Below are 18201 nucleotides of genomic sequence, written 5' to 3'. Positions count from 1 at the left end.
AAGGTACAGGGAGTGGACTGCTGAGGACTGGGGCAAAGTCATTTTCTCTGATGAATCCCCTTTTCGATTGTTTGGGATATCTGGAAAACAGCTTATTCGGAGAAGAAGAGGTGAGCGCTACCACCAGTCTTGTCTCATGCCAACTGTAAAGCATCCTGAAACCATTCATGTGTGGGGTTGCTTCTCAGCCAAGGGAATCGGCTCACTCACAGTCTTGCCTAAAAACACAGCCATGAATAAAGAATGGTACCAGAATGTCCTCCAAGAGCAACTTCTCCCAACCGTCCAAGAGCAGTTTGGCGCCCAACAATGCCTTTTCCAGCATGATGGAGCACCTTGCCATAAAGCAAAGGTGATAACTAAATGGCTCATGGAACAAAACATAGAGATTTTGGGTCCATGGCCTGGAAACTCCCCAGATCTTAATCCCATTGAGAACTTGTGGTCAATCATCAAGAGACGGGTGGACAAACAAAAACCAACAAATTCTGGCAAAATGCAAGCATTGATTATGCAAGAATGGACTGCTATCAGTTAGGATTTGGTACAAAAGTTGATTGAGAGCATGCCAGGGAGAATTACAGAGGTCTTGAAGAAGAAGGGGCAACACTGCAAATATTGACTTGCTGCATTAACTCATTCTAACTGTCAATATAACCTATTGGTACTCATAATATGATTGCAATTATATTTCTGTATGTGATATTAACATCAGACAAACACTAATAAAAACCAGAGGCCAGCAGATCATGTGAAAATATCATTTTGGTGTCATTCTCAAAACTTTTGGCCATGACTGTAGAAAGAGAAAAATCAGAGAAAATGACAATTTTGCAGTGGTCTCTTAATTTTTGCCAGAGCTATATATACATTATATTAAGTACACATATACAGGTGCATCTCACTAAATTAGAATATCATCAAAAGTTAATTTATTTCAGTTCTTCAATACAAAAAGTGAAACTCATATATTATATAGAGTCATTACAAACAGAGTGATCTATTTCAAGTGTTTATTTCTGTTAATGTTGATGATTATGGCTTACAGCCAATAAAATCACAAAAGTCATATCTCAGTAAATTACAATAACTAACAAGAAACACCTGCAAAGGCTTCCTACGCGGTTAAAAAGGTCCCTTAGTCTGTTTCAGTAGGCTCCACAATCATGGGGAAGACTGCTGACTTGACAGATGTCCAGAAAGCAGTCATTGACACACTCCACAAGGTCCCAGAGTCTGGAGGAAGAGTGGAGAGGCCACAATCCAAGCTGGTTGAGATCTAGTGTGAAGTTTTAACAATCAGTGATGGTTTGAGGGGCCATGTCATCTGCTGGTGTAGGTCCACTGTGTTTTATCAAGACTAAAGTCAGCGCAGCCGTCTACCAGGAAATTTTAGAGCACTTCATGCTTCCCTCTGCCGACAAGCTTTTTGGAGATGGAAATGTCATTCTCCAGCAGGACTTGGCCCCTGTCCACACTGCCAAAAGTAGAAATACCTGGTTTACACACAACAGTATCACTGTGCTTGATTGGCAGCAAACTCGCCTGACCTTAACCCCATAGAGAATCTATTATAGAGAATCTATGGGGTATTGTCAAGAGGAAGATGAGAGACCCCAGACCCAACAATGCAGACGAGCTGAAGGCTGCTATCAAAGCAACCTGGGCTTCCATAACACCTCAGCAGTGCCACAGGCTGATCGCCTCCATGCCACATTGCCGCATTGATGCAGTAATTGATGCAAAAGGAGCCCCGACCAAGTATTGAGGGCATTTACTGAACATACATTTCAGATTTTAAAATCATTTTTCAAGTTGTTGTTATAAAATATTCTAATTTACTGAGATAATGACTTTTGTGTTTTCATTGGCTGTAAGCCATAATCATCAACATTAACAGAAATAAACACTTGGAATAGATCACTCTGTTTGTAATGACTCTATATAATATAGGAGTTTCACGTTTTGTATTGAAGAACTGAAATAAATTAACTTTTTGATGATATTCTAATTTAGTGAGAAGCATTTGTATGTGGTAACTCCGTCCATCCAATTTAGGATGTGTATTTAAATCTGCTAAGTGTTACTGCCTGTACATACCTGATGAAGGTCGGATACAGCCAAAACGCGTTGTATTTTTATTCATGCTTTAAATAAAGCTGCATTGAATTGATGGTGGTTGTCTTTTTAGAGCGCCAAGTCACCTAGTCATCTCACCTTTGCTATTCATTGGCTGCCAGGCCCTGACTTGGAGACGCCTGAAGCCGATTAGGAGGGCTGCACCTGATTGCAATATCTCGTAGTCATTTTACACTATGGAGCTGTGTCCTGTGTTGCACAACCTTCAAAGGTGAGATTTTTTCTTTCACCTATATAATTTCATCTAATACTATGCTCAGTTAGCGCTGTCCTGCGATTCCTTTTCTTAGGAAATCTTCCTCCTCTTTATTGCATTTGTGGTGCTTGGTCAAAGCAAGGATGGGTAGTGGGAATGATTTCATGCGCCAATCAGAGTTTGTCTTTAAGATTAGTACTAAGGACTTGGCATAGTTACAGGCTACTAATGCCAATGCCAAGCCAAGGACGCACAGTTATGTTATCATGAGAAGCCCCTCTTACAAGTGTGCTGGGTAGCTTAGGACCAATATTCGGAGCCCCTACTCTAAATTATCTTGGGTGCTGTGATTATTAGCTGCCATTGAACCCAAGTAACCTGAGAACAGGCGGCCAGTAACAATGTCAGGGTTTGTTTGCAGAAGTTGAAGCAGCTTCTCTGTATCCAGGTACAAAGTCAAGACTGAAGGGTGTGTGCCCTGCCAATGTCACCAGGCACAGTCAAATCCAGACGTATACCCAGTGGTTATCCTGTTGGTGCCTGGAGAAACAAGTCTTCCAAGCTATTTATGAGTGCATGACTATGATGTTCAGGTGCAGTGCAGTTCTACTAAGGTTGCATGGTCGGAGGACTCCTTTAGAGAAGGCTCATTGCATTCAATAGACCTTGTATGATGATTTCGTTTCTCCAGCAGCATTGCCATCTAGCAGTCCCCCCATATACAGTCACTTCCCGACTGTGGGGTTGGTGCCCCCCAGGTCTCTCTGGTGTTGTATGGAGCATCTGTGGTTTGGTAGCAGTAATGCAATAGAACATTGTAGTTGTGACTGTACAAATTTTCTCCGCTCTCTGAAGATCCCAGCTATAGAAGATGACACGAGAAACAAGCGCTGCTCCCCCTCCCTGCAGCTGAGAGAATGAATGAAGCCGCTGAGCTCTTTTCTGTTCTCGTAAAGATTCCTGCAGGGCTGAGGTTGTACAGGCTGCTCCGAGACTTGTGTACACAATGACACGCTAAGCTGGTGACCCAACCATGTGCTGCGCAGCACGTCCCTAAAATCATAAAGAGAGTGCGGGAATGGCTCAAATAGCAATTTCATAATATCACGGTATTATCAGAATTGCTCTGATAACCCAGCACGGAGGGGCATGTCCACAATTTAGTGCCAGCCGTGATGCCAGGTACAGTGTCGCTTTGTGCCAGGGCTCTGTGCACCTAACCAGCCTCAGCCACACTTGCCCATTGCATACCTTGGCATTCTCCTATTAAGCTTAATTGGGCATTATGCACCTGGCCAGCCTGGTATTATACCCACCTGGTTATCTTTGTGACAAAGGTAGCCATTCTAGTACACCATCTGGCTGCGCCTAAAGAACCTTCACCCACAGCTTGTCAATGGCTAACCCTCCAAAGTCATGCAGTCATTGGCCAACAAGGGTTTTAACCACAGCGACAGTCCGTTGGTCACTGCAGCCGAAACCCTGCCACTCTGCAGTAGTATCAATGAGCGCATATTTTTACATACACCCTAAACATGCCCCACGTGCCATAGGTTGCTGACAGCTATAGAATGGACTGAGGAGCAGACAGATAGAAGAGACGCCTTTGCAAGAACAGGATAAGGGCCCATCACAGTCCAATAGCCCATCAAATACACAAGTCCACCTGCTTTGGAGATGGTAGTGGCCCCCTTACCTCCTGGGCCCCTGGTAGACCGAACAGCTTCCACCAATAGTATGTCAGCCCCTGGTGGATATGAATTGATATCTATGAAGTAAAAACAAAAAGCTTGGTCTGGAAAGACCTGAAATGGACTTGAAGGAGCAATTAATACAGAAAGTGGGTGAGATCACTGGTTAAGAACCTCAAGGACCTCATAAGCAGATTGGATTACATGTCCCTTGGCTTTAGCTCTCAACAGATCCGGGGTTCTCCTTACTGCGGTCTCCCTCAGCTGGCGGCTTGGATTGAGTGCTGTAGAAAAGATGAGAATCACCAGGTCGGACCCCTTCCCCTGAAGTGATATGGCTGTCTTCATCATGGGGGTCTTCATACACCCACGCTCCTGAAGGCCGACCATGAGAGCTCAGAAAGGTTGAGTTGAGGGGGGAGAAAGCCCTGGAAGCTGAGGTGCGCATACCAGCCCGGCATCCAGAACCTGTGCAGTGGCCCCCGGACAATATTTCAGGGGTGACAGGCCATGGTTCTCTTGGACTTGCATAGTGCTGTAGCCCACCCAGGCTCCTTGTCCAAGGTAGAGAGCAGAATAGAAGGGGCGACCAGTGGGAATCATTCGGTCACCAGAACCTACAGTATCTTGTAGGATGTGCGCCAATAGGTGTACAGCTGGTGTAGCTGGCATGGTGCATTACATCCGCGTACAATGTGTCCGGCACACATGGAGTGGGCTGGTGGTATCACTCTCTACATGCCCTCGCTGAGGTGCGGCCATCCTGGGCCTCCCTGACATCTCACTATGGCCGCCGCCGGCTACAGGATTCTCTAGTCTGATATTAAACCTGTTTTCTCATCACAAATCCTGATTGTTTCCACTGACGCTTTGTATCTGCTCGCTGACTGCTCCGTCCTGTTCCCTAGCAACCAGGCCCATCTCCTTAGCAACTGCATCATTTGATGGACGGCTAAAAGATGAATTCCTCCTAAATCGTGCCCCCTCTGTGGACGCCGCAGTCCTGACCCAGTTCTCTGCACATAGCAGACGATCTGACACAAGGATACCAAACAGATGCAGCAGAGCTGAGTCTGTAATTAGTATGGTCCGGATGGTGCAGTGCCACGCTCGGCTCTGCTACACCGATGGTGGGTGTTACCGCATCCTGGCCCCGCGCCATCCTCCAGAGATGGAATTACCATTGTTTGGCCACAACCCCACTATCAGTATTTGGTCAGTATTTTTTCTCAGGAGTGGGAGCCAAAACCAGGAGTGGGTGATAAATGCAGAATTGGTGACTTGTTTCTATTAGGCTATGTGCCCACGATGCAGAAATGAAGCAGAAATTTCTGCAGCATTTCTGCATCTCCCTGGCAGAAAAAACGCATGCAGATTGTACATGCGTTTTTCCTGCAGAATACATGCGGATTCACATGCGTACCCACATGCGTTAACGCATGTGTTTCCGCATGCGGACTGACAAGCACTTTCCATGCGATAGCATCACTTGGAAAGTGCTTGACAACTAGGTCACACTATATAAATCCATGCAAAAGGCATGGATTTATATAGTGTGACCGTAAAAATAAAAAAATAAAGCTATACTTACCCCCGATGCCCCGGCGTGTGCCGTCGCGCTCCTTCCTGGTTCCTTCCTGGCTTGCCGGCACATCGTGAGACAGCCTGCGGTCACATGACCGCGACGTCATCTCAGGTCCTGGAAGGAGAAGCGCTGCAGGGGCCGCTGGACAGGTGAATATAAACTTTATTTATTATTTTATTCTTTTTTTCACAGGTACAATGGTACCCAGGTCTGGGTGAGAGTCTCCTCTCCTCCAGACCTGGGTACCATCCGCACATTGAACCGCATGTAATCCGCTTGTACAAATGTACAGACACGGATTCTATGCGTCTCAATGCAAGTCAATGGCGGCGCTTCCGCAAAATTAATGGACACACTGCGGATTTATTTGCGCTGCAGAAACGCTGCGGAAAAATCTGCAGCATGTGCATTGACATTGCGGAATGCCATTGGGGACCATGGGGTGCGGATTACCATGCGTTTTTGATGCGTTTCCGCGGCGGAAATTCCGCAGCAGAAACGCATGAAAAACGCATCGTAGGCACACAGCCTTATACTTTTTCTCTGATCTGGTTTTGTCTTTCAATGAATGGAAAAACTGCAGATTTAGTTGATGAGTAAAACAGTCTAGAAAAAGGCACAAAAAAGGTAAAATGTACCACAGATGTAAATAAGCGCTGACCAGTGGCGACATGTCGCCTGGTGCTGAGATCTGGTAGCAGGAGGGACCACAATGGTGTTTCTGGCATGAGGCTCATTGTCCCCATTTCTTGCGACCTCTGACGGTGGATCAGAGTATCATTATGGAAGTGCTAGTTGTGGAGGTGCTTCTTTGATCACGTGGTCAGAGGTGGACGTTGGCACGTAGCGCAGGTGTATGGGTCATGTGACCAGGCAGCGGCTCTGGGTAGCTACGGTTGCCATGGAGGCGGCAGGTATAAGAGGGCGGAGCGGGGGCGGGGCTGTGACACAGGTGTCGGCGGGGATGATGGAGTCGGTTCCGCGGTCGTTGCTCTCCCTGTCCGTGCTGTGTGTGCTCGGCGCCGTGCTGCTGGCCAGTGCCGGGAGTCTGCTCCTCAGCGCCCGCCTGCTGCCTGAGCTGCCCCGCTCCGCAGCCTCCAGCTCCCCCGCCAGGAGCCCTCTGCTGCTCTGCCTGTCACTGCTGCTGCTCCCGCTCGGGCTCTGGGGGTGGCGGCTGCTGAGCCGCCCGCTGGAGGTGCTGCGGAGCCCGGACGATGTGGGCTACATCCCGGAGCGGGGCAGGAGCCGGGGGCAGACCGCCAACATGGTCCGGAGGAGGCGGAAGAAGGGAGACCTGCCCCCGGTCTACCCCAACGGCTGGTACCATGTGCTGGACTCCCCGTTGCTGCTGCCCGGAGCCGTGCACAACCTCACCGTATGCGGTAAGAGCGCTGCTGCCGGTCACTGGTGGACTGAGGGCTCGGTACAAGTGTCAGTGTGGACGGCCCAGACACATTGTAACGAGCTGCCCGCTGTGTGTGAGCAGGATGTTCCCTAGAGTGCCCAATCCTCTGAAGATGGAGGAGCACTACAAGTCCCAGCAGCTAGTGGTGTGGAGGGTTCAGGGGATGATAGTCTGCAGGGCGCGAGGTGGATGATAGTGTAGCAGAGCTGCACCAGTGATCACACTGCTCCTGCCATGTAAGTAGCAGGACTGGCATAAGGGCATTGGTGCATGGGGCAGAGCTTGGACTGGTCCTCCTCGCTGCACAGGATCCAGCACTAAGCCCCGGTGTAGATCTTAGGGTAATGGTAACTCACCGATGTAGCGGAGTGGAGTTTGTCATCTGGCTTTCCACTGAAGCACTGGTAAATCTATTGCATTGTGGCAGGGGTGACATGTCTAGTTCAGCTGTCTAATCATTAGATGACCTTCTCCCATCAGCGTGCGGTGACATTGTCATGTAGGGCAGGTGCCATCTCCCGGCCCCTGCTCTGTGGTCCATACTGACAATGATGGTGGTGATAATCCCAGTGAGGGTAATCATCCACTATAGTTACCTTTGTTCTGTACTCGGTTATTCTGGTAGAACCAGTTTCCCGCAGTCAGGAATGTGGGGTCGGAGCAGTCTGTGTCTTGTACCATTAAGAAGAGGCAATTCTAGAGGAGCGAGTTCATTCTGCAGAAAGTTCTCAGCTCCTCTGCGGAGCAATAGAAGTAGTTGTCAGCCGGTCACAAGTGCTTTTCAGTCTCGAAGCATAATCTTAATAGTGCTATAATTTTCTAATAACATCAGTAACATTTTAAAGATCCCTGCTGACTGCAGTGAAATGGCAATATGGTTTATAGAAATGAAATCTACTCATATTCCGTCCAATTTGCCTTGGTTGCAGGCCGGTTACGTGAGGGCTCTGATCTATGGGAAGAACACCTCATGGGAGGAAAGGTGTGTTGCTCCTCACTGGGGTCCTCTAGTCTATTCAGTATTTAACTACAGAACATGCTTTGTCTTGTGCCATGCCGCTCACAGTCCCTTATACAATGTTAACGTCTGCAGTAATGTCAATTATGCATCCCACCAGGACATGGCAGATTGGATAAATGCTATCTGTGCCAGGAGTGTGAGATGACACATGGGGAGCCTGGCTCATGGGTGCGTGGGGAGGTTGGGGGAGGGCATGGCGTGTGTGTGTGTGTGTGTGTGTGTGTGTGTGGGGGGGGGGGGGGGAGCATGGCTCATGGGTGCGTGGGGAGATTGGGGGGGGGAGCATGGCTCATGGGTGCGTGGGGAGATTGGGGGGGGGAGCATGGCTCATGGGTGCGTGGGGAGATTGGGGGGGGGAGGAGCATGGCTCATGGGTGCGTGGGGAGATTGGGGGGGGGAGGAGCATGGCTCATGGGTGCGTGGGGAGGTTGGGGGGGGGGGGAGCATGGCTCATGGGTGCGTGGGGAGATTGGGGGGGGGGGAGCATGGCTCATGGGTGTGTGGGGAGGTTGGGGGGGGGAGCATGGCTCATGGGTGCGTGGGGAGATTGGGGGGGGGAGCATGGCTCATGGGTGCGTGGGGAGATTGGGGGGGGGAGCATGGCTCATGGGTGCGTGGGGAGGTTGGGGGGGGGGGAGCATGGCTCATGGGTGTGTGGGGAGGTTGGGGGGGGGGGGAGCATGGCTCATGGGTGTGTGGGGGGGAGGTTGGGGGGGGGGGGAGCATGGCTCATGGGTGTGTGGGGGGGAGGTTGGGGGGGGGGGAGCATGGCTCATGGGTGCGTGGGGAGGTTGGGGGGGGAGCATGGCTCATGGGTGCGTGGGGAGGTTGGGGGGGGAGCATGGCTCATGGGTGTGTGTGGGGGGGGGGCATGGCTCATGGGTGCGTGGGGGGGGGGCATGGCTCATGGGTGCGTGGGGAGGTTGGGGGGGGGAGCATGGCTCATGGGTGCGTGGGGAGGTTGGGGGGGGAGCATGGCTCATGGGTGCGTGGGGAGATTGGGGGGGGGAGCATGGCTCATGGGTGCGTGGGGAGATTGGGGGGGGGAGCATGGCTCATGGGTGCGTGGGGAGATTGGGGGGGGGAGGAGCATGGCTCATGGGTGCGTGGGGAGGTTGGGGGGGGGGGGAGCATGGCTCATGGGTGCGTGGGGAGGTTGGGGGGGGGGGGAGCATGGCTCATGGGTGCGTGGGGAGGTTGGGGGGGGGGGAGCATGGCTCATGGGTGCGTGGGGAGGTTGGGGGGGGGGGGAGCATGGCTCATGGGTGCGTGGGGAGATTGGGGGGGGGAGCATGGCTCATGGGTGCGTGGGGAGATTGGGGGGGGGAGCATGGCTCATGGGTGCGTGGGGAGGTTGGGGGGGGGGGGAGCATGGCTCATGGGTGCGTGGGGAGGTTGGGGGGGGAGCATGGCTCATGGGTGCGTGGGGAGATTGGGGGGGAGCATGGCTCATGGGTGCGTGGGGAGGTTGGGGGGGGGGAGCATGGCTCATGGGTGTGTGGGGAGGTTGGGGGGGGGGGAGCATGGCTCATGGGTGTGTGGGGAGGTTGGGGGGGGGGGAGCATGGCTCATGGGTGTGTGGGGAGGTTGGGGGGGGGGGAGCATGGCTCATGGGTGTGTGGGGAGGTTGGGGGGGGGGGGAGCATGGCTCATGGGTGTGTGGGGGGGAGGTTGGGGGGGGGGGGGAGCATGGCTCATGGGTGTGTGGGGGGGAGGTTGGGGGGGGGGGGAGCATGGCTCATGGGTGCGTGGGGAGGTTGGGGGGGGGAGCATGGCTCATGGGTGCGTGGGGAGGTTGGGGGGGGAGCATGGCTCATGGGTGTGTGTGGGGGGGGGGCATGGCTCATGGGTGCGTGGGGGGGGGCATGGCTCATGGGTGCGTGGGGAGGTTGGGGGGGGGAGCATGGCTCATGGGTGCGTGGGGAGATTGGGGGGGGAGCATGGCTCATGGGTGCGTGGGGAGGTTGGGGGGGGGGGAGCATGGCTCATGGGTGCGTGGGGAGGTTGGGGGGGGGGGGGAGCATGGCTCATGGGTGTGTGGGGAGGTTGGGGGGGGGGGGAGCATGGCTCATGGGTGTGTGGGGAGGTTGGGGGGGGGGGGGAGCATGGCTCATGGGTGTGTGGGGAGGTTGGGGGGGGGGGAGCATGGCTCATGGGTGTGTGGGGAGGTTGGGGGGGGGGGGAGCATGGCTCATGGGTGTGTGGGGAGGTTGGGGGGGGGGGGGGAGCATGGCTCATGGGTGTGTGGGGAGGTTGGGGGGGGGGGAGCATGGCTCATGGGTGTGTGGGGAGGTTGGGGGGGGGGGAGCATGGCTCATGGGTGTGTGGGGAGGTTGGGGGGGGGGGGGGAGCATGGCTCATGGGTGTGTGGGGAGGTTGGGGGGGGGGGGGGAGCATGGCTCATGGGTGTGTGGGGAGGTTGGGGGGGGGGGGAGCATGGCTCATGGGTGTGTGGGGAGGTTGGGGGGGGGGGAGCATGGCTCATGGGTGTGGGGAGGTTGGGGGGGGGGGGGAGCATGGGTGTGTGGGGGGGAGGTTGGGGGGGGGGGGAGCATGGCTCATGGGTGCGTGGGGAGGTTGGGGGGGGAGCATGGCTCATGGGTGCGTGGGGAGGTTGGGGGGGGAGCATGGCTCATGGGTGTGTGTGGGGGGGGGGCATGGCTCATGGGTGCGTGGGGGGGGGCATGGCTCATGGGTGCGTGGGGAGGTTGGGGGGGGAGCATGGCTCATGGGTGCGTGGGGAGGTTGGGGGGGAGCATGGCTCATGGGTGTGTGTGGGGGGGGCATGGCTCATGGGTGCGTGGGGGGGGGCATGGCTCATGGGTGCGTGGGGGGGAGCATGGCTCATGGGTGCGTGGGGAGGTTGGGGGGGAGCATGGCTCATGGGTTGGGGGGGAGCATGGGTGCGTGGGGAGGTTGGGGGGGAGCGTGTGTGTGTGTGGGGGGGGCATGGCTCATGGGTGCGTGGGGAGGTTGGGGGGGCATGGCTCATGGGTGCGTGGGGAGGTTGGGGCGGGGCATGGCTCATGGGTGCGTGGGGAGGTTGGGGGGGGCATGGCTCATGGGTGCGTGGGGAGGTTGGGATGGGGGGAGCATGGCTCATGGGTGCATGGGGAGGTTGGGATGGGGGGGGGGAGCATGGCTCATGGGTGCATGGGGAGGTTGGGATGGGGGGGAGCATGGCTCATGGGTGCATGGGGAGGTTGGGATGGGGGGGGCATGGCTCATGGGTGCGTGGCGTGGTTGGGGGGGTGGCGCATGGGTGCGTGGGGGTGGGGCATGGCTCATGGGTGCATTGGGGGGGCATGGCTCATGGGTGCATGGGGTGGTTGGGGGGGTGGGGCATGGCTCATGGGTGCGTTGGGGGGGGGGGGCATGGCTCATGGGTGCGTGGGGAGGTTGGGGGGGGCATGGCTCATGGGTGCGTGGGGGGGTGGGGCATGGCTCATGGGTGTGTGGGGTGGTTGGGGGGGGGCATGGCTCATGGGGGGGGGGGGCATGGCTCATGGGTGCGTGGGGAGGTTGGGGGGAGCATGGTGCATGGGGAGGTTGGGGGGGAGGGGGAAGCATGGCTCATGGGTGCATGGGGAGGTTGGGGGGAGGGGGAGCATGGTGCATGGGGAGGTTGGGGGGGAGGGGGAAGCATGGCTCATGGGTGCATGGGGAGTTTGGGGGGGAGGGGGAAGCATGGCTCATGGGTGCATGGGGAGGTTGGGGGGAGGGGGAAGCATGGCTCATGGGTGCATGGGGAGGTTGGGATGGGGGGGTGCATGGGGAGGTTGGGATGGGGGGGAGCATGGCTCATGGGTGCATGGGGAGGTTGGGATGGGGGGGGAGCTTGGCTCATGGGTGCATGGGGAGGTTGGGATGGGGGGGAGCTTGGCTCATGGGTGCATGGGGAGGTTGGGGGGGAGCTTGGCTCATGGGTGCATGGGGAGCTTGGCTCGTGGGGATGGGGGGGGTTGGGAGGGAGCTTGGCTCGTGGGGATGGGGGGGGTTGGGAGGGAGCTTGGCTCGTGGGGATGGGGGGGGTTGGGAGGGAGCTTGGCTCGTGGGGATGGGGGGGGTTGGGAGGGAGCTTGGCTCGTGGGGATGGGGGGGGTTGGGAGGGAGCTTGGCTCGTGGGGATGGGGGGGGGGTTGGGAGGGAGCCTGGCTCGTGGGGATGGGGGGGGGGGTTGGGAGGGAGCCGTGTGTGTGTGTGTGTGTACCTGGCTCGTGGGTGTTGGGGGGGGGGGGGGGGGGTTGGGAGGGAGCCTAGCTCGTGGGGATGGTGGGGGGGTTGGTTTGGGAGGGAGCCTGGCTCGTGGGAATCGGGGGGGTTGGGAGGGAACCTGGGTGGCCAGGAGGAATGTCACACATAGAGGTAAGGCTCTGTACATTCTGCCTTAAATGTCACTTGTTACCAGATTTATAGACTAACATGGCCTGCCAGTGAGCATGCACCCATGGGTTTCCTATGGAAGAGGGGGGACGCTGATTGAGCCCAAATCGTAGTAACAGGGTATCGATGCAGAAAATCCTTCTTTTGTGCTAGTACTTGCTCATTGACAGTCTGGCTGTTCCAGTAGACTCATGGCACCCTTCTGGTCTTGCAGGTGAGCAGATCGCAGTGTACCGTACCCTGGATGGCAAAGTATACTCTGTAGATGCTTACTGCCCTCACCTTGGTGCAAATCTTGCTGTGGGAGGTAGAGTGGTCGGAGACTGCATTGAATGTCCTTTCCATGGTTGGCAGTTCCGTGGAGAGGATGGCAAATGTTCCAGGATTCCATATGCTGAAAAAGGTAGGAAGCGCTGTATGCAAACTATCTGAATACCTGAGCCTTAAAACAAGTGTGTGCTGTGGATGTGCAGTGCACTGTATAGCAGAACTTCTCGTAGATAAATGGGGGTCACCCAGACAGGATGTGAAGAGTTCATGCCTGACAACCAATACATAATGCATCACATGGGAGGGAAATAAACCTGGATTATACTATGGGGTATGGACTCCATGGCCACTGACTTCCTTGACAGGTGGTGGTTTTGCAGCTCAAGTCTGATGGGTCTGCACTGTAACACCACGCACAACCTGTGCACTGTTTTTGGGTGACAGAGGCCAAGTCTTCTAACTGTGGACACTGCTGAGGGTCATGGTTAGGACTCTATAACATTATAACATGACAATCTCCTGCAGTCCCAGAATTTGCCAAAATCAAGACCTGGCCGTGCTGTGATGTTAATGCGATGATCTTCATCTGGTATCACTGTGACCGGATTGCCCCTACGTGGAAAATCCCAGAGCAGGCTGAGATCGCCAGTAAGAAGTGGATATATCGAGGTCGCACCGAGCATTACGTCAACTCTCATATAGAGGTGAGGGGTGCTGTCCACCTGCTCATCTCTCCTGTTCCCATTGATTGTTACGGAGAATGCAGCCGCTCCTGTTCTGGAATGTGGCTCCACACATGGAGAATGTGGTGACATTAAACTCACAAACTTCCACTTTTAACATTATTTGTCACCATTGAACCAAAACCACATGAGGGCCCAAACCTGCAGTCATTGACTTGATTGAATACGATTTATTGTTCGCGGTTATCAGCCACTTTAGGCTATTTGCTTGAGTTCACCCCTTGCCAACGATGGCAGTTCTAGTAAGCCTTTCCCAGATTCTCCCTGCCCTGCAAGAACTGTATACAGGCCCCTTGCTCTGCAATAGCTTGTAATTCTAGAGCCCTCCTACCCACCATGCTATGTATATGCAAATCTATGAAGTTTCCTTTGACGTGCAGCAATGTCCTCGCTGCCTACAGTGCTGAGGTTTCACCATATGCCTTATCTGATTGCAGGAGATCCCAGAGAATGCTGCAGACATTGCTCATCTTACTTTCCTGCATGAACCTGGTATTCTGAGTGGGATCGATCTCCGATACACAAAGTCACGGATCTGGGATTTTTTCAAGCACACTTGGAAGGTAAGAATCCTCCAGGCTGTTGCTGAAGAACGTTGTGCACCAGTGGACCTAGTGGAGGCACATCAGAGACCTCAACCTAGTGGAGTATAGTCAGAGATGAGAGTCTGTGACTGAGAATTGTTAAAGGCCCCATGACTACATGTCCAGGCCAGATCAGAGCCATGGTGGATATTAAGATGAATGGTATTTATGGTCAACACAATGGCTACTGCCCATATACAAGCAAATTGGGATGCAAAGTGACACTGGTGGGGGATGGGAACATTGATCCAGTCAGTGTTGTCATTGGGTAGAGTTTAGGCCGCTCCTTGCCTCTGCCCCAGTCAGGAACCTGTGTGATATCTCCACTTAGAGCTTTCCTGATTCCAGGTCCGGTGGGAACCAGAATCGGCCCCCAACAAGCACTGCTCTCAGATGTTCCTCCATCATGCCTCTATGGTCTTCGGGAAACACCTCTCCCTGCTTGATGTGGATGTTGTTGCCCGCCAGGTGAGATCTCTAGACTTGGTGATGTCCTGCTTGTCACCGGTTTCATCCGCTGGATATTTGCCATCAGGAAGCGCTGGCTGCTTAGATCCTTTATTCTCCTTTTCTCTAGCAAGGTGACAATGTATAGATTTTTTTTTTTTCCTTGAAAACCTCAAAAGATACCAATCATATCCCTGACTATAGATGAGGAAGCTCAGATCTAGGCTGCTTCTGCTGAGCTACACTTGATGTGGTCTTGGTAATGTGAGACTTGTGCCTGCATTGGATAAGGGTCCGCCGGCTTAAAATCGTGGCTCCATAACACAATGGCTTATTGTGTGATTGTGTGTGTGTGTGTGTGTGTGTGTGTGTGGTTTTTTTCTTTCCCCTGATTAGGTAAATGTGTGATCTGTCCCCCTGGTGCCATCCAGTGGCCTCTCTCCTTGCTCACAGCCTCTGCTTCACCTCCACAGGTCGGCCCTGGTATTGTGTTCTTGCATTTCTCTCATGCCTTCCTTGGCCAAGGGATCATTCTGCAGGGTGTGACGCCAGTGGAACCCCTGCTACAGAAAGTATCCCACAGCATCTACTACCAGAAGAATATCCCTGCCATCGTCCCCAAGTTTATTCTAAAGGCAGAGTGCATCCAGGTAGGTGCCAGCGAGAGGGGGGGGTGGCGTAGTCTGCAGACTACTTGTACTGGAGTTGTCCCATGTAGAGGAGGAGAGCAGTAGGTTCTAGCTTTATTGCAATGACTAAAACATTGGTTGTCTTTCAGTTTGAGCGGGATGTGATGGTCTGGAACAACAAGAAATATATTTCTAAGCCGCTTCTGGTGAAGGAGGACTCTGCCATCCAGAAACACCGCCGCTGGTATTCACAGTTTTACAGTGAAAACAGCCCCCAACTTTCTTTCCAAGAGGATGGCTTGGATTGGTGAAGAGGGAGAGATTGATACCAAAGACATTGTATTATAGAAAGTTATCCAAAGGACGGTATGGAATATTCTCATATTTATTGATCTTGTTTTTACACAAAGCAAAGACTTCTGCACACTCTATTCACCACTAGGTTGAGCACCAGAGCCTCGTGGTTGGTTGTGGGGCTGAACGGACACAGTATTGAAATCCTTGGATGGCATTTGGTGCCATTGGGCTGATCTGGAAATTCTTCTGGTGTTTCAAGTGCCTATAGCATGTAAATCGTGACTGTCTTCCCTTTACTCAAAGTGCCAAAGGGTCTTTCCTAGTTCTTGTGCTGATGCCCCTGTGCACTTAAATCTCATGGTACAACCAGGACTTGTAGCCTGAGTCACCAATGCTGGACTGAAGGACTCTGGGTAACAGACATTACCAAGTACCAAAAAGCTCAGTTCAGCTGGAATGACACTGTAACGTAGGGATGGTGCGTGGTGCCTTGGAGACCAAACCCCTGAGGAACTGTACCACAGTATGACTGGACACCAAGAAGATCACCTCTTTTATGTTGGGTTTTCTGGTTCAGTATGGCTTAATATGTGCTGGGAATCATGGGTAATGTGTTTTTTGTTTTTTTTTTCATGAAAATGGTTGAATTGTATAAACTGTATGAATCACTGTATATAAAAACTAAGCAGGGGTGGAGTCGGTGTCACTTGTCTTATGGAGCTGGTGGGCTGTCATCACTGGGTGGGTGGCAAGTAGCCCGATAAACTCCCCTTTCCTGGATCAGGACTGGGTGAGGTGAGTTTGGCAGGTTTGCTCAGTGTCTGAGGACCTTTTTGGTCCTGGTTGTTTGTGATTTGGTTTGTACATAAATGTTTTACCTGGTATTTTGTTTTTGTTTTTTTTTTTTTTAAACTCCCTCCTGCCTCTAATGTATGAGCATTGTCTCTATACTCTATGCAGTTGTTGATGCCAGCATGGCTACTCCACCCAGCAATAAAACCAGTTTTTAAACCTCTGTCTGAATCTGCACAGAATTAATTAATTTCTGTTTGTCCGTTTTGTAAAGCAGGAAAAAAATCTGGGCTACAACTCAGAGTGGGATCTCCTCTTGTATGTAGTGTACTAGCACAAGGTCAATGCTGGGCTCTGATACTGTTAATCGCTGATAAAGATGTGAATTTTGATTATTCATGAACAGTTGCTTAGAAAAACAATGTGATCCGGTCCCCCGATTATCTTACTGTGATAATGGTTGGGGAGTAATGTATAGAAAGTGGTGAGGAATTATTAATAGTGAAGTAATTGTCAGTCCTCTGAGCTCAGCCCTGGGCTGTGCCTAGTTGCAGCATCACATCTTGTGCCACTGACTGGTCACTGGGTGTAAAACTTTCTGATGAGGTTGCTGTCAACACACTGATATCCACACCCTGCAACCATGTCACTCTCTAGCGACCGGATTACTTTTTTTTTTTTTTTCTCTCCTCCTCTCTTCCTGCTACTTTGTATATGTCCTTCCAATTATTCAATGTAAACTTTACTTTCTAGGAAGTCTCTCATGGCAGCATGTCAAGAGGTAGTCCTCCTCATCCTCTAGGGACAGGAAACAGAGGTTAAACCCCCCCCCCCATACCCCTCAGTGTTTTTTTTTCCTGTCCCTAGCAGGACTTGAATGTGCATCAACACAAAGATTTACCTGGGATCTATCTCTTCCTTTTCCCCTGTGAAGAGGCTCTGGGCTGATACCTTGCTGGGTAAGGGTGCCTCAGCTAGGTCAGAGTGAAGTGGCTTCGCAGCTTCCCTCAGTGGAGGGCTCTTGGTGTCACGCTGCATCCGGTGATGCACATTCCGAGGTGGAATGCATTTCCAGAGGACTCTGCTGACGCGTGTGCGTTCCAGGGTGGAGCACCTATCCTGGTTTAAGGGGAACAGAGGAAATTAACCACTCAGTGTGTTCTAGCATGGAACGCAAGGGCATTGTGAGCATGCCATGCACCTGGGACAAGGTAGGACTGTATAAAAGGGTTATTGGAGAGGTGATTGCTGTACACAGTCAGACCATGGATGTTAATCCTAGACACTCAGACACCGTCTGAACAATACCTGGACATTGTAAGTTTTAGAACCTTATTGGCCCCAGTAACCCTCCTGATAGAGGTTTTAGTTAAATTGTAGGTCTCCTGTCATTTTAAATCTAGGATAGAAGAGCCTCTTTAGTAGCTGGTTCTTCCAGGAAGAAATCTGAAAGATGTCCGGCTTATAACACCAAACTGCCAGCGCCACATATTTATGTGGGGAATGTATGATGAAAGTTCTTAAAGAGGAACAAACCTCATTCATGACTGACATGCAATCCATGAACAGGGAGGAAGTACAGTGTGGTCTCTAGTCCAGTACCCACTTGGACAGCTCAGAGCACATCCTGTCATAAAAGGGCTAGATGCTAGATGGGAGATGGCTGAATCATCAGAGGAGGAAGTGTTCTTATTACTCTGATCAGGGCCTAGAAGACTAGGTAACACCCCAGATCCCCTCCGAGGAGACAAATATTTCTTATCTGAGGACATGGGTGACTTGGTACATGTGGTGCGGAGTACAATGAAGGTTCTCAGGTGGTGCACTAGATGTTTGGAGGACTAAGCACCCAGCGAAAGTGTGTCCCCAGTCAACAAGCATAAGCCATGATTATGGAAGAATTGGAAGATGCAGAAAAGAGGCTGGTCATTCCCAGAGATTTCAAAACTCATCTCCCCTTTGATCCAGAGGAAGTTAAGATTTGGGAAGAGAGCCCAAAAATTGATATTCTGAGTGCCA

General features: G+C 52.5%; 1 protein-coding gene across 1 annotated transcript; it reads left to right on the top strand.

The window, feature by feature from the left end:
- The first annotated feature begins 6563 nt into the window (after positions 1-6563).
- Positions 6564-16405, top strand: LOC141154483 (cholesterol 7-desaturase nvd-like). The gene is made up of 7 exons (XM_073640472.1): positions 6564-6993; positions 12635-12823; positions 13216-13394; positions 13871-13996; positions 14366-14485; positions 14938-15114; positions 15243-16405. The coding sequence occupies exons 1-7, from the start codon at positions 6576-6578 to the stop codon at positions 15402-15404; spliced, it is 1371 nt and encodes a 456-aa protein (XP_073496573.1). The 5' UTR covers positions 6564-6575; the 3' UTR covers positions 15405-16405.
- The last annotated feature ends 1796 nt before the right edge of the window (positions 16406-18201 follow it).

This window comes from Phyllobates terribilis, unplaced genomic scaffold, assembly GCF_046119375.1.
Source record: "Phyllobates terribilis strain yellow unplaced genomic scaffold, ASM4611937v1 Scaffold_7__3_contigs__length_470593459, whole genome shotgun sequence".
Classification (NCBI taxonomy): Eukaryota; Metazoa; Chordata; class Amphibia; order Anura; family Dendrobatidae; genus Phyllobates; species Phyllobates terribilis.
The sequence above is the reverse complement of the archived record's forward strand: the minus strand, read 5'-3'. Positions and strand labels throughout refer to the sequence as shown.

Bases quoted from the DNA above. Each gene is read 5' to 3' on its own strand.
- LOC141154483 (XM_073640472.1), top strand. From the start codon at position 6,576: ATGATGGAGTCGGTTCCGCGGTCGTTGCTCTCCCTGTCCGTGCTGTGT. The intron at 12,824-13,215 runs GTAGGAAGCGCT...AATCTCCTGCAG, and splicing joins GATTCCATATGCTGAAAAAG to TCCCAGAATTTGCCAAAATC. The intron at 14,486-14,937 runs GTGAGATCTCTA...TCACCTCCACAG, and splicing joins TGGATGTTGTTGCCCGCCAG to GTCGGCCCTGGTATTGTGTT.